Source organism: Pholis gunnellus (assembly GCF_910591455.1).
Source record: "Pholis gunnellus genome assembly, chromosome: 14".
Classification (NCBI taxonomy): Eukaryota; Metazoa; Chordata; class Actinopteri; order Perciformes; family Pholidae; genus Pholis; species Pholis gunnellus.
Window position 1 is genome coordinate 2,073,307 of NC_136541.1, and position 14,400 is coordinate 2,087,706.

At 39.1% G+C, this 14,400-nt stretch overlaps 1 protein-coding gene across 1 annotated transcript; it reads left to right on the forward strand.

Moving 5' to 3' along the window:
• The first annotated feature begins 3,852 nt into the window (after positions 1-3,852).
• LOC306706746 (BOLA class I histocompatibility antigen, alpha chain BL3-6-like) lies at positions 3,853-13,038 on the forward strand. The gene is made up of 7 exons (XM_079173927.1): positions 3,853-3,992; positions 6,975-7,241; positions 8,833-9,111; positions 9,642-9,944; positions 10,711-10,809; positions 11,444-11,507; positions 11,902-13,038. The coding sequence occupies exons 1-6, from the start codon at positions 3,923-3,925 to the stop codon at positions 11,458-11,460; spliced, it is 1,035 nt and encodes a 344-aa protein (XP_079030053.1). The 5' UTR covers positions 3,853-3,922; the 3' UTR covers positions 11,461-11,507; positions 11,902-13,038.
• Positions 13,039-14,400: the final 1,362 nt, after the last annotated feature.

A 14,400-nucleotide genomic window follows, 5' to 3' on the forward strand; every position in this document is an offset into this window, starting at 1 on the left:
GAAGTCGTTCTGTTTCCTTTCCCTTTCGTGTGCAGCGCAAAGATCGTCTCTGGTGGTGGTGTTGATGGAGCACTAACCAGTCATTCGGTCTCCAGCAGTGACCCTTAATGATGCATTAAAAAAAGCATGCATTATGTTGTGTAAAATACAGTCAACAACATAAATACGCTCCATCCTCATCAGCGGATACAGATATTGAAAACATGACAAAACTCAAAAAAACCATCGAAACAAAAGGAATTAAAAGACTCCTCACACAGTTATGCCCTCCAAACAGTATTTTCTACCCTCTATGCAACATAAGGCAACCCTTCAAGTGGAGAAAACACAAGGAAGTGGCCTCTGGGATGCCCCCATTATAGATACAACATGATAATGTGTCTTCTGGGGTTCTCTTCCAGCAGAGAAAACATGATGAATTGCCCTCTAGGTTGCACCTCCAGTGGAGAAAGCATGATTAAGTGTCTTATAAGATACCCTTCCAATGGAGAAAATGAGATGCAGTGCCATACAGGCTGCACTACATGTTAGTAAACGTTCTGCACTCTGCATGCAGCCTCCCTTCCTTCTTCCATCCTCTGAGAAGAATCTGTCATTCAAGGCTAAAAACAACCAGAAAATATGCACATTTAACAAGCTGGAATTAAGAGACTTTTGCCGTTTTTTTCTTCAAAATAATAGTAATAATAATTTTAATAGTTGACAACTGATTTATTAATTACCTAATCTTGACAGCTCTAAAAGCAAGTACTGCAAAAGTCAAGAAACATAAATATAAAATTAACATAATTTATATAATTATAATTTATAATTAATATAAAGCTGCATTTGTCTGTTGCAGCTGGTTCAGGTGGAGCTTATTTTTAACAATTTTATTTATACAACCGAAACTAATAATTATAAAAAACGAAAAGAAAAAGCAAATATTCAAATTTTTAAAACTGGAAACATTAAATGTTTTTACGTGAAAAAATGACTTAAAGTAAAAAACTAATTAAAAAAGTACAGAGTGAGACCTCTTTATCTGTTTTTCTCTCTCTGGTGCAGCACTGACCCACCGGAGCTGTCACACAGAGCTCGAGCTCCCGCCCTCTCCTCAACTCTCACAGCGGACGCTTCTGATTGGTCGAGACTGGCAGTGGGCGCACGCGGATCCACTCGTGATCGGCCGTCGTGGGCGTGGCCTACTCCACACAGGCGCCCCGCTGATTGGCTGTTTCTCGATCGCCGGGAATCACAACAAATATGGAGTGAAGTTGCTTCCGGGTGAGAGTCTCGACTTCTTCTTACTGTCAACAAAAGCCCCAAAACAACGCAAAACAACAATTATTTACTTCTAACAAGTTTTATGAATTACAGCATTATATATATTGTACTTATGCGTCATAGAGCTCTATTGTTAAACTATTAAAAACACAATAATGAGCCACATTGTCACAAATAGTCACAAGAGCACAAAATGTGGATTAATCCGCCGCTGAAAATAGTCCCCAACAAACGCACTATTTCCTCTTGTTTGACAATTGTTTGCTTGCAACTAAAATGACCAAACTTTTTTTCAGTGGAATGTGACAACGTACATTTACTCGATTTTGAGGTACTTGTAGCCTACTTTACTTGAAATACTCTATTTGGAAATTGTGGTCTTCTTTTTACTAATTCTACATTAATTTGAAAAATTAAATAAGATTCAAGCAAGAAAGATGATCAAAAAGGTGCAACAACAACAAATGTGCACAATGGCAGAAATGTAAACAGGTTAACAGTAAGATGCTGTCATGTGACCAAAGTTTCTTATTTAGGTCAACGAAGCAGTGTATTATTTATACTATACTATATTTTCACCTTGCTAAAACTAATGCAGTCTAATACAACAGTCCTGAAATAAATCCTTCCTTCATGAAGGTTATAATGTTTTTAGAGACGTGTTGATTCAACTTTATGCTAATTTCTATTGGCAGTTTCTATTATTTTGTCCACCACATTTATATCAATCAGGGTATCAACAATAACAGAAACGCCTCTCGCCATAATGCAAAACAGCTACACAGCACCTCAAACCACATTCTCCAGAGATGATCATGAAGTTGAATCACATGTAGGCATTTAATGTTTCTTATTTTACAGTTTCCAGAATCAGAATCAGGTTTATCTCCAAATAGGTTTCCACAAACGGAGAAGTTAGGTCGACATGTTGATGTTGCGTATTACACCGGCGGCCCCCCTTTTTTCTTTTTTTAGTTGTACAATTATTCTTTCATATCATTTATATCATATGCATCGAATGTGTTGTAATTCTTTTATGTTGTTCGTTCTGTACACATGATATCAGTGGTGGGCCCTCAGGACCAGCTAAGCCTTCTCTGCTTGCCAGACAGAATCACAAAGTTATAGCTATTTTATTATTTAATCATTTTTCATAAATACACTACATTTTTCTAAATATTGTTCCCATTATCTTATTTTCTCATTGCACAGCTATTGTCTTCCTCAGTTGCTCTGCTTCCAGTGCAGCTTGTTTTAAGTAGAGCTTTTATCCAATCAGATTTCACCTCTGTGCTGTCTCTAGGTAAAAAAATCGTTTGTGTTTTTACATCTGCAGCAGCGTTACTACTGTGTTCATTTGTCTATAGTGTCGTTTTCATGATATGGTTAATATTGTTCCTTCTGATGTGAGTAATATTTAAATGGTGTTCTTCAGTGTGTGGATGAATACGTGTTTGAGCGCTGCAGTGTTGCTGGATTGATGTGTTGCTTTGTTGTCTTATAAATACATGTGACTGTATCTGCACTCTGAAGTTAGTGTATTTGTAGGTGTTGAGCTTCATGTGACATTTTATTGCACTTATCAAATGCTACAGTGTTATGAGAATATGCGGCTTTTACACAAAAACATGATAACCGTAAAGGTGTTTCTCAGCTTTCAGGAGCACTGAGGATGTTCAGAGAATATAAATACATTCATATGTATTTATGTTCTTCATCTGATCGATACATGTGATCACAGTCATGGAGCATCAGGACGTTTTCACGAAGTCACGTGACGTCCTCACGTGGTTTCCCATAAGGCGTTCAAAGGCAGGCCGTAAATCATCCACAGGGGGCGCTGTCACACTGCTAACTTCTCTGTGAAGGTAAACACAGAGATACACTCAGGTATTGATCAGCAGAGATAAACTCAGGTATTGATGTGACACATATCTCTTAGTTTGTGCAATAACCATGAATAATGATGTAATAATCATAAATAATACTATAATAATGAACAATAATACTGCAATAATTATAAATAAGACTGTCCCAGTAAAGCAGTGAGAACAAAGCATGAGTTTTTTAAATCTAATTTAAATTCTAAGCTTTTATAAAGTGCTTGAACAACAATAAGTGATGAGGGGTGAAGCAGAGTCTCAACGCTTGCAAAGTGAAAAACAGCATCAGGTGTTCAAACATCAACAGAGGTGTTACATTTCTCTTCTTCAAGCAGTTTCCAGCGTCCACAGCTCTGAGTCGCTTCAGGAGCTCGTGGGCTGTCGGACAGAGATGACCTCATCTGATGTTTGTGTGTGAGAAGCTCTCTGACTCTCTTCCTGCTTTGCTTCTCGTTTCTTTGCCTCTTGTTTTCCTCTCAAAGCCAAACTGTGAGGTGAAATGCTGTTTCATGGAAACTGTCTTGTGTTGTGTGGTGTTGTCTGTGCTGATGCTTCAAACAACATCACACTACTTTCACTTTCGTTCACAACCTATCTGGCTCACTCCTACCTAGTAATACGTGACGTCATGCTCAGCTTAAATTCCCATTGGCTCAGATGGAGGTTTGAAGGCAGCGCTGCTTCTTCTCTCTCCCTCAGTTCAGTCCTGATCCTGGAGCTGAACGGACCGTATCACTTTCTCTCTTTAGTAATAAAAAGAACCAAAAGTTAAGATGCGACATTTCACTCTGGAGACGTTGATTCTGTCTCTCCTGATGATACACCTTCACGGCGCGGCAGCAGGTGAGTTAACACTTGTTTTATAAGTCGTTTGATTGTAAAAGAAGAAAAGCTTCGTGTCTTTATAGACTGTATTCATCAGTTTAAGCTTCTTTTGATAGTCTTTGATGTTTAGCTCCAGGACTTCCTCGTTGACGACAGAAAATGTTGTAAAAAGTAAGAAATGCTCTTAAAGTCCACGTTAGTAGATCCTGTCTGTGCTGCTCACTGATTGGTCCCGACGTGTTTCTGAGGGAGCCGCTGTTTCCTCGAGTGACTTAGTGAAAAGGACAGAAGTGTGTTATTTCTCTCACTCTACTGTCGCTTTTATTTGGGACATTATTTCATCATATCAGCAGCATTCAGAGCGAAACGGTGTGAACGCTCTTAAAGCTCAGATGTCAGCGTGACGCAGCGCAGCAACAGTCCAACAGTCAGATGAATAAAGAGCATCAAACATGACGTCACAACACTATATTTAGTGCTCTTTTATATTTCAATATCTAACTTGTTCATGTTTTATGTAGAATGTGTGCTGCGGTTCATTCGGTGCTGTTTACAATGAGTGTTATTGTATAAATCAGGGGTGTCCACACTTTTTCGGCTTGCGAGCTACTTTTAAAATGACCAAGTCAAAATGATCTCCCTACATTAAAAATGCTAAATATCTATTTATTTCTATATATATATATACTGAGTATACTTTATATTTACAATATATGTTGGCGCACCTTGCATAACTGCATGAACCCTTATGGCACAATACAATTCTGTACATGTTTGGTCATTACCTCACTCTGATGACTTGCACTGAATGGAATCAACCAGGTTTACATATTCCGGACAGTAGCTGCTGGTAGCCAGCCTCAAGCAGACTTCTATGATCATCAGTCATGGTGGAACGATATTTGGACTTAATATTCTTCATGTGGGAAAAGGCTGACTCACATAAATAAGTAGAGCCGAATAATGCAGTCAAGAAGGTGGCACATTTCCTCATGTTTGGTTACTAAAACTGTCCATGACAGCGTTGACATTTTTAATGCGAGTGAATCAACCTCAATATCTTCCTGAAATGTGCAGCACATAAATGTAGCGACTGGCTCGAGTAAAGCAAAGTCTTGAAAGCGTTTGTCAAACTCTGACAGACACTTGTCAATCTGCTCTGTGTAGCGCGCGCTGTCAAGTTGCGCACGCGCCTTCCGTTGGGTCTCCAGCTCTGACGCGAGGTTTTGGAAGTTCCCCAAATCATGGCGCTGCAGCTTTAGCTTCTTTAGTAGAAATAAATTGGAAGGCTAACTAATTAGCTCGCGGAGTTTTGCAGTAGCTCACGTTGTTGATCGCGCATACGTGGTGACTCGTGTGTTAGAAAAGACGTGATCTCACACTGGCTGCACTGTACGTCAATCAAGTGGCAAATGTCATAATGACGTCACATTTATTTTGAATGGCATGCGATCTACCGGCACTACCTCCGCGATCGACCGGTCGATCGCGATCGACGTATTGGGCACCTCTGGTATAAATGATGTCAATATTTAGTGTTCGTTATTTTCATCCAGTAGACATAATGAACATATTCATACAGTCAGGAAACACGGCAGCACATTTCATCTCTCAGGCTGCTGTGGAGGTTTGGGACTTTTACTTTGAAACAACAAGTCAGTTGATGGTTGTTTTCCTGCTGAAGACAAACTACTTCCTGCTTTGTTGGTGTAATATTTAATATCGTTCACTAATAAACTCAATCACTGACTCTTAATACATGACTCATGAATTATCTTGTGTTTCAATCTCTTCAGTGTACACTCCTTAAACAAGATGTAAAGTGTAATCTGTCACTAAATAATACATATTTCATGATTGAAAAGGAAGAAGAAGAACATAATATTATATATCAGCCTCTCATAGTGAATCAATAACAAAGATTTGCAAAACATGTTTGTGACCAGTGCAGAGTTTATGAACAGAAATATGACGTTCATGCATTCAGACACAGAGGACAGCGGAGGATTCTGAAACAGACCATAATGTGATCAGCAAACCTCACAGACAGCTGCAGGAAGTTTACTCTGCTGATGCTTTAAAACACTCAAACATTCTGTTCGTGTCAGGACTGAGTGAATAAACTTCAGCTCATGGTGGAGGAATGTTGGAATTCAACAAAAGATATTAAAGTTAATAAAAAATCAGTTTTTAATCCAAGTGATACAAATGTAGACAAGACCAAATATTACAGAGAAGTCTCTTGAATATAAAGTCGTGTCCATCCGTTAACATTGTTCTGAGAGCGTCATGACATTTGTCAGATTAAAGTTTCCACAAAGATATTTGGAGCTAAACTTAAACATAATTCTTCCGTTTACATAAATCAAGAAATATGAACGTGAGGGACTAATAACCTTTATACTCAAACATCTGAAATCCACAAACCCTCTGACAACAAAATCAAAAGTTAACGATAAAGGAGGAGAAGTGCTGCTAGTTTACACTTCAAGAAACTCACAGAGTTCAAAGTTGTTCATGAAAACCTCAGAAGAAGAAGTGTGAGATGTCAGTGGTCACAATTTATGACGTAAAATAGAGACCATAAAGGACTTTATATGAAATAGAAGATATAGAAGAAAGCCGTCAGTCGTGATGAGCGACGTGTCATCAGAACAGAGAGCTTCTCACCTCATGTGTTCTCATATATTTACAGGAAATGAAATGTGTTGCACCAGAGTGAGCTTCCTGTCATTCTTGGTCCTGTAACAACTGCATGATCTAAATATGTGACTTGTTTCATATTTCATTTCAGAACAGATCGTTTTAAAAACAGAATCATCAGAAATATTAAAGTAAACATTTATTTCTGTGTGTAATGAGGCTCAGCAGATATTATGAGCATGTATTTATTGTGCTGTCGTTCTTTCTGATTCTGTGTGCAGCAAAACAACATTGTTCAGTGATTTATTAAAGCGTGATGTCAAAACTGTAAATGATGACTTCATCTTTTTGTTCCAGTGACTCACTCTATGAAGAATTTCCTCACTGGGTCCTCTGGAGTCACAAACTTTCCAGAGTTTGTGGCTGTTGTGTTGCTTGATGACGTTGAGATAGTTCACTATGACAGTAACACCAGGAGAGACGAACCCAAACAGGACTGGATGATCAGAGTCAAAGAAGATGATCCTCAGCAATGGCAGAGGTACACTGAGAACTCTATGAGTAACCAGCAGACCTACAAAGCCAACATTGAAATAGTAAAGCAGCGCTTCAACCAAACTGGAGGTTTGTTTATGTTTCACACATTTTGTTGATATTGTCATCCTGTACTTTAGTAAACAGATGACACACACACACACACACACACACACACACACACACACACACACACACACACACACACACACACACACACACACACACACACACACATACATACACACACACACACACACACACACACACACACACACACACACACACACACACATACACACGCACGCACGCACACACACACATGACGGCTGGTTTCTCAAAGTAGGGAGCAGGACTGTAAACGGGCCGCAGGCTGCTTCTGCTGGGTCCTCTTCTAGAGGAGGAGCAGCATGTTTTAATAGAGCTGCTGACAGGACCACATGTACACGTCTCATCCAGACCACAGGGTTCACTCCACAGTGTGTCCATCCCATAATACTCTATATATGTAGAGACAGAACTACAGATGAGTGAACTTTACTACCACAACGTGTTTATGTCTTAATAAACATATTCAGTGCTGAAACAAGTTATGAATTTGTTCAGATAGTTAAACACATTAATTAGCTTCATTTATGATACTCAGATAATAATTAAAGTCTTTAATTAAAGAAATGAGTCAAACATGTTGTAGTTCAGGTTTCTCAGTGTGAGACTTTGTTCCTTTTCTCTGATTTATGTCGTGATGAATGAAATACTGTTCAGTGTTGTTCAGACTGAAGAAGCAGTTTAAAGAGTTCATCAGACTCTCTGAACTTAACGGGCGTGTTCACACTTTACTCACATTTTACAGTGTAAACTATTTATGGATTCATTAAAAATAGTCATTACATAATCAGCAAAGACGAGAATAATTAGTTTGAGCCCTAAATATGGAGTTTAATACAGAGTAGAGTCATTTAACTTCACTGTGTGTGTTTATGCCATAATAAACACACACAGTGTTAGAATAAGGAATCTATTAGTTGTTTAACAGAAAGTTAATTGACTTAAATGTTGATATTCAGACGATCACTCAAGTCTTTCATCAAGAAAACATGTCAAACATTTTCTAGTTCCAGTTTCTCAAATATGAGAAAGTTCTGCTTTTCTCTGATTAATATCATTTCATATTAAATATTGTTCAGTGTTGTTCAGACTAAAGAAGCAATCTGAAGATTTCACCTCATCCTCTCACAACGTGACGGACATTTTCACGAGTTTCTGACATTTTAAAATATTTAATAATAAACATATGTGTTAAATAAGAAATGAAGACACGCCCCCTTCATCAGTGGAGACCAGCTGTTGGTCTCAGTGGAGGCTCTGTGTCTCTGTGTGGAAAGAGGACATGAACAGAGTCAGGATGTCCCTCTGTTTCCAGCAGTCTCTGCCTCCCTGTCTCTCTCTGAGACGTCCACACTGTCCAGCTGATGATTGGCTGTAAGTGGCTTCATCCAGCCAATGACAGCAGGAGGTGTAGACCCTCTGCTGTGGAGTCTGTGGATCAGTGAGTCTCTGTGGTGAAGATGTGACATCACTCTGGTTTAATTCTCTCTCTCTCTCTCTCTCTCTCTCTCTCTCTCTCTCTCTCTCTCTCTCTCTCTCTCTCTCTCTCTCTCTCTCTCTCTCTCTCTCTCAGGTGTCCACATTTTCCAGTGGATGTCCGGCTGTGAATGGGATGATGAGACCAATGAAGTCAAAGGTTATACTCAGGCTGGTTATGATGGAGAAGACTTCATATCATTTGACCTGGAGACAGAGACATGGATCGCTCCAAAACAACAGGCTGTCATCACCAAACACAAGTGGGATAATAACAGAGCTCTGATAGCACAGCAGAAGAACTACCTGACTCACATTTGTCCTGAGTTTGGGAAGAAGTATTTGAACTACGGGAGGAGCTCTCTGATGAGAACAGGTAGAATCACATGACCTGATGTAGTTTCATAAAGCTTCTGTTGTTTCTGACCAACAGTCACATTACAACACATGTCAGCCACACACAGAGACCTGCTGTGTCTCACACGTGTCTCCTCCCTCACCTCTCTTCCTCCCTCTGCCTCCTTCTCTCCTTCACCACATTTCCTCCCTCACTTCCTCCCTCACACTTATCACCCCTCTGTCCCTCCGTTCTCTCTCTCTCTTTGTCTCTGAACTGTTTCTGTCTGTCTCAGTTTCTCTCTCTGTCTCTTTGCTCTGTCTTTCTCACACTCACTGTCCTCCTCCCTTTCTCATCATCTCACCTCTTCATCTGTTTGTCTCTCCCTTCTTTCATCAATTCAACCTCAATGACATTTACTTGCATTGCATACATACATATATATATATATAGTGTGTGTGTTACCAAGGCATTTAACATACATTCCATCCAACATGAATGATGATATGAATACACAGTAAATAATGACACTAAAGAACCTATAACCTGTCTCTCTCGTCCCTCTCCAGAGCGTCCCTCAGTGTCTCTCCTCCAGAAGACTTCCTCCTCTCCAGTCAGCTGCCACGCTACAGGTTTCTACCCTGACAGAGCCGCACTGTTCTGGAGGAAAGATGGAGAGGAGCTCCATGAGGACGTGGACCTCGGAGAGATCCTCCCCAACCACGATGGATCCTTCCAGATGAGCGCTGACCTGGAACTGTCATCAGTCCCAGCTGAAGACTGGAGGAGGTACGAGTGTGTGTTCCAGCTGTCTGGTGTGGAGGACGACATCGTCACCAGACTGGACGGAAAGGTGATCAGGACCAACGAAGGTGAGGCTGAGATCAGGTGTGATGAAGGAGGGAAGCACACATTTAGTTTACTGGAACACTTTGTGTGTTTTTATGAGGACGGGAAGTTTAGTTTCCTTAAAGTCTTTAGTTGTCAGTTTCTTTCATCTAGTTTTTATTTGTAGTCTATAATTTTAAAGCTTCGATCAGAATTAAACCAACGCAACACTGTTTACTGAGCTGTGATTAATATAGAAATGCATCAATCTCTGGTTTCTTTCTGTTCTTTAAATAAGTTCTTTTTTACCACCTTTGAAAATACATTTTAGTTTTTAAATCGTAACAAATACAAAGAGTTTAAACTCTTTAATGTGTAACCACAGGTCAGAGGTTGTAGAAGCTGTACTGACTGAACTACTGGTCACTTTTAGAAGATGAATAGACAGAATTATGAAACACCTGGAGGAACGTATGTATCTATCAGTACATCAGTCACAATAAAGTTTATTCAAAGTGTGCTGACAGTCAGAAAGGAGTCTGAATATGTTTGTCAGAAGTTGTCGTTGTGTCACAAACCAACATATGAGACAGAAAGCAACACAAACATACAGCTGAACAGAGACGACACAGCTCGACGAGATCAACAAGCAGAGATACAGTCATCGTGTACAGACCAGAGACAGAAAGGACAGACTGATGGTGTGTGTGTTCAGGACTGTGGTCTGCTTGATGAATGGATGTTCTCCTCTTCTAACCTGCTTCATCTGTTCAGGTTGTGACTATTTTATTGTTGTTTTCTGCTCAACAGAGAAGCCCGCTGACATGACCTTCATCATCATCATCGCTGCAGTGGCTCTTGCTCTCCTCATCGCTGTGGGTGGATTCATGTTTTACAGAAACAGGAGAGGTGAGAGACCCGAACACAGACGTTAGTATTTCACTAGTATTTGGATTTTAGGCATTTTATTCAGAATGTGACAGAGAAGCAAACTTCAACAGTCAGCGGTAATGTCATGATGACATCACTAGAAGAGCCAAATTCATATTTTATATTTAACATTAATTTCTATTGATGTTATTTCATCACATTTGCTTTTATTCTTCATAATATATTATATCTGCAATTTTATAGCAATCGACGAACGCTTTAAGGTAGCTCGTTGTTTTCTAGTAAATTGGACTTTTGGGGGAAAGAATGAATAAAAAACAGTATTTTTGTAATTAGAATAATGTCAGTTTTTTCATGCATATTTTTTTTACAAGGGACAGATGATGAATAAAAGCTTGTTCATCTCCTGGAGGAGTCAGAGTGAGCGGTGTGCTTAGGATCACTAAGTTACAGGTTTACTCTGTGGAGCTGCTTTTGCCTCCAGTGATGATAGCGTGATGATGTCAGAGAGAAGTGAAGGAAGAGAAGAGACGTATTCATCAGTGGGAGGGGCTAGAAGAGGGGATCCTCTCCACTGGGAGGAAGCTGTTACAACACATTCTGACATTTTGGCTCTCGAGAACTAAAACGTTGTCTTTGCTTTTTATTTCAGCTATATTCCAAATCTGAGAAGCTGAACCCTGAGCCTGAATGCTGAAGTCAGCTTCCTGCACACAGTGAGTTGCTTCATTCGGGACATGAACTGTTCACAGCTGTTGTTAAACAAAGCTGCCCACAACAAAGGTGAAGCTGCTTCATTTGATGTGAAGTGAGATTATGAAGAGAAAGACACAGATGAGTTCAGAAAGCTTCACATCAGCAGCTCAGATAACGTCTCAAATATGAACCTTTACAAACACAGAGACACCAATTTATCAGATGAAAATAAGCAGTTATGACTTCATAAGCATGATGGTTAAATATTACTAAAGGTAATACTTCTATGACTGAGTCATGAATATCTGATGTCTCAATGATTCTGTGAACATGTGTCTTTGTTGTGATTGAAACATTTGTGGTAAATGATTTAGTTTTCTCTTTGATGTCTTTGTTTTCTTTGTGTCTCTTCAGGTTTATGGATAAATATTTCACTGGATCAAGAAGTGGTGCCACCACACTCTCCTCCATGAACTGTGAACTCATCACTGATTCATCATTCACATCATGAAGTGATTGAATCGAGCTGTAGATGCTCATCGATTGGAACACAAAGAAAACACATTTTAAAACTGTGAGCAAACATCAGTGGTGACGTTAAATGATTTGGATCGTTTAGTTTCAATTTAACAAAATGTAATTTCCTCTGATGAGATGTTCTTCAATCAAATGAGGAAGATTATTGTTGGAGATCTTCAGAACAATGAAAGCATCACAGCACTCTCCACACACAAAGATGTGTGTTCATCTCAAACAAATCCTCCATATTTACACTTTAACACTTCTGCTGTTGGGGTTTCTGGTTAAATCAATATTGGTAACACAAATGTAAGTTCACACACACACACACACACACACACACACACTGGTGGGGTCTGGTGATATGGAGACATAAACCTTGAGGTCAGAGATCTTTGTCAGCCAGTAGAGTTTCTTCTCTCTTCATACTGAGGAAGTCATTCTCTGCTTCTCTGCTCGGGTTCCATCACTGGAGGAAACGCTGCAAATCAATCAGCAGCATCCAGAAACACGCTCCGGGAACTGGACGCCCGGAGTGTCCCGTAGGTGTCGGTGTGATGGTTTCCTATCTGTGTCTCTGCTGCTGGTAAACTGGACTCCAGCTCTCTCCCAGTGTGGACTGGGATTGACTCCAGTCCCCCTCCACTCTCAGCAGGATGACAGACGTTTATTTTACACTCGTGTAAATAGTTTGTTTGTATATTTCCTTTTTTTTCTAGCAGCAGGTCAAAGTAAAGAATAATTTAAGTCTCTGCGTTTGTTCTTAAATAATCAAGAGGATGTTTATTATTAAATCACATGTTTTGATCTGATTTGAATAATGATTTTATTTAAATGAAGGCTTCTAGTTTCTAAAGGGCAGTGAGATGTTTGAAGCTTCTCAGCTGATAGAAATCTTCTTCAATATATTTCCTGATAGTGTTTTGGGACGAGGAAGGGTGTTGGCTTTAGAGTGAATGTTGATGAAGTGGCTCTATTTCATTCCTTTTCTACTTTTCTTTTGCTTTTCAATAAAGTGCCCAAAACTCCAAATGTCTGTGTCTCTCTGTGACTCAGCAGATATGCTTCTGCTTATTGCCACCACATGTGTTTTGTGACTAAACCTTTTAAAAGCAGAAGCGCACACAGGTATGATACTAATAAAGTTCATCATCTAGCATGCACATAACGTGATTTATGATGCTGAAATAACCACGTTGTAGACTTAAATGTCTCTTTTTAAGATCCACACATATAATAACTGTTTTTATGTACCAGCCCTATGAATATTATATTCACTGTTCTCATAGAGCACTAATGAACGTGACCCCACCTGTAGATGTTAGATCATGAAGAGGGAAAGGTAGGGGAACCAAACCCAGGAGGAGATATCAGTGTATTCACAGAAACACAGCTCACTTCAATCACTACTTTTCATCAGTTACTAACGTGGAGTTTAGGTTTTATATCTGTTTAAAAGAAACATAATCAATGGACACATTTGATGAATATTTTGGATTTGACCACCACAGACGTTATCAAGTGTTTATGAACCCAACGGATGACTTTGACTATAATTTAATATGCTTTGAATTCTGAGGAAATTCTTTCTTTTGCTGCTTAAAAAATAATCCAGAGAAAAATGTGTTGGAGGAAGGATTCAGAGAGAAAACGTCATTTAAAGGAGGAAGAATGTAACAAGTGATGAGATGATGAAAACATGCTTTTACTTGATGATTTAAATGTAATATTCTGAAGATATGGTTGAACATAAAACACTGGTTTAAAATAATACAGCAATGTATTCAAAATAAAAATAAGTGAATGAAAAGTGTTTTGGGTTGAATATAATTTTAATTCAGTTCTGGAACTTTTTTGAATACATTTCCTTTTTTCATTTTTCACTTTCATACGTATTTTAGGTCTTATATTTTTCAGTTTCAGATTTTATATTTTTTATATTTCCGTTTATTCACCGGACAGCATATAAGAAGTTCATCTGGTAACAAACAGATGTACATTAGGTGTCTCACAGCCCACCTCGTGGTCACAAACTCCGGAAACTGCCAAAGTAAAGAAACAAATGCTTAAGCTAGCTGTTCTTAGCATGTTACTAATGCTAAATACAATTATCAGTATAAAAGCATTTGCTCTTGAAATTATAAATTAAAACAGTTCTACGAACAAAAAGGAACTTATACAGATATCACAGCGGAGCTTGTCACAGATCAACCTACCACGGAGACATCTCGCTTCAGACTGGTGAAGCATAGCAGGGCGCACCACTAAAGTCTGCCGGCGGCCAGCAGAGGGCGCTAATGTGACACAACACACTTGTCTCCGTGGAAACTAATGATAATAAGTTGTACATTATATTTACAGAAATAGAGGAAATAATATGAAAATGATGTGGAT

What these genes read in the sequence shown, in the direction of transcription:
- LOC306706746 (XM_079173927.1), top strand. Translation starts at nt 3,923, where the DNA reads ATGCGACATTTCACTCTGGAGACGTTGATTCTGTCTCTCCTGATGATA. An exon ending in GCGCTTCAACCAAACTGGAG is followed by an intron (nt 7,242 to 8,832) that starts GTTTGTTTATGT and finishes TCTCTCTCTCAG; the next exon opens with GTGTCCACATTTTCCAGTGG. An exon ending in GAGCTCTCTGATGAGAACAG is followed by an intron (nt 9,112 to 9,641) that starts GTAGAATCACAT and finishes GTCCCTCTCCAG; the next exon opens with AGCGTCCCTCAGTGTCTCTC.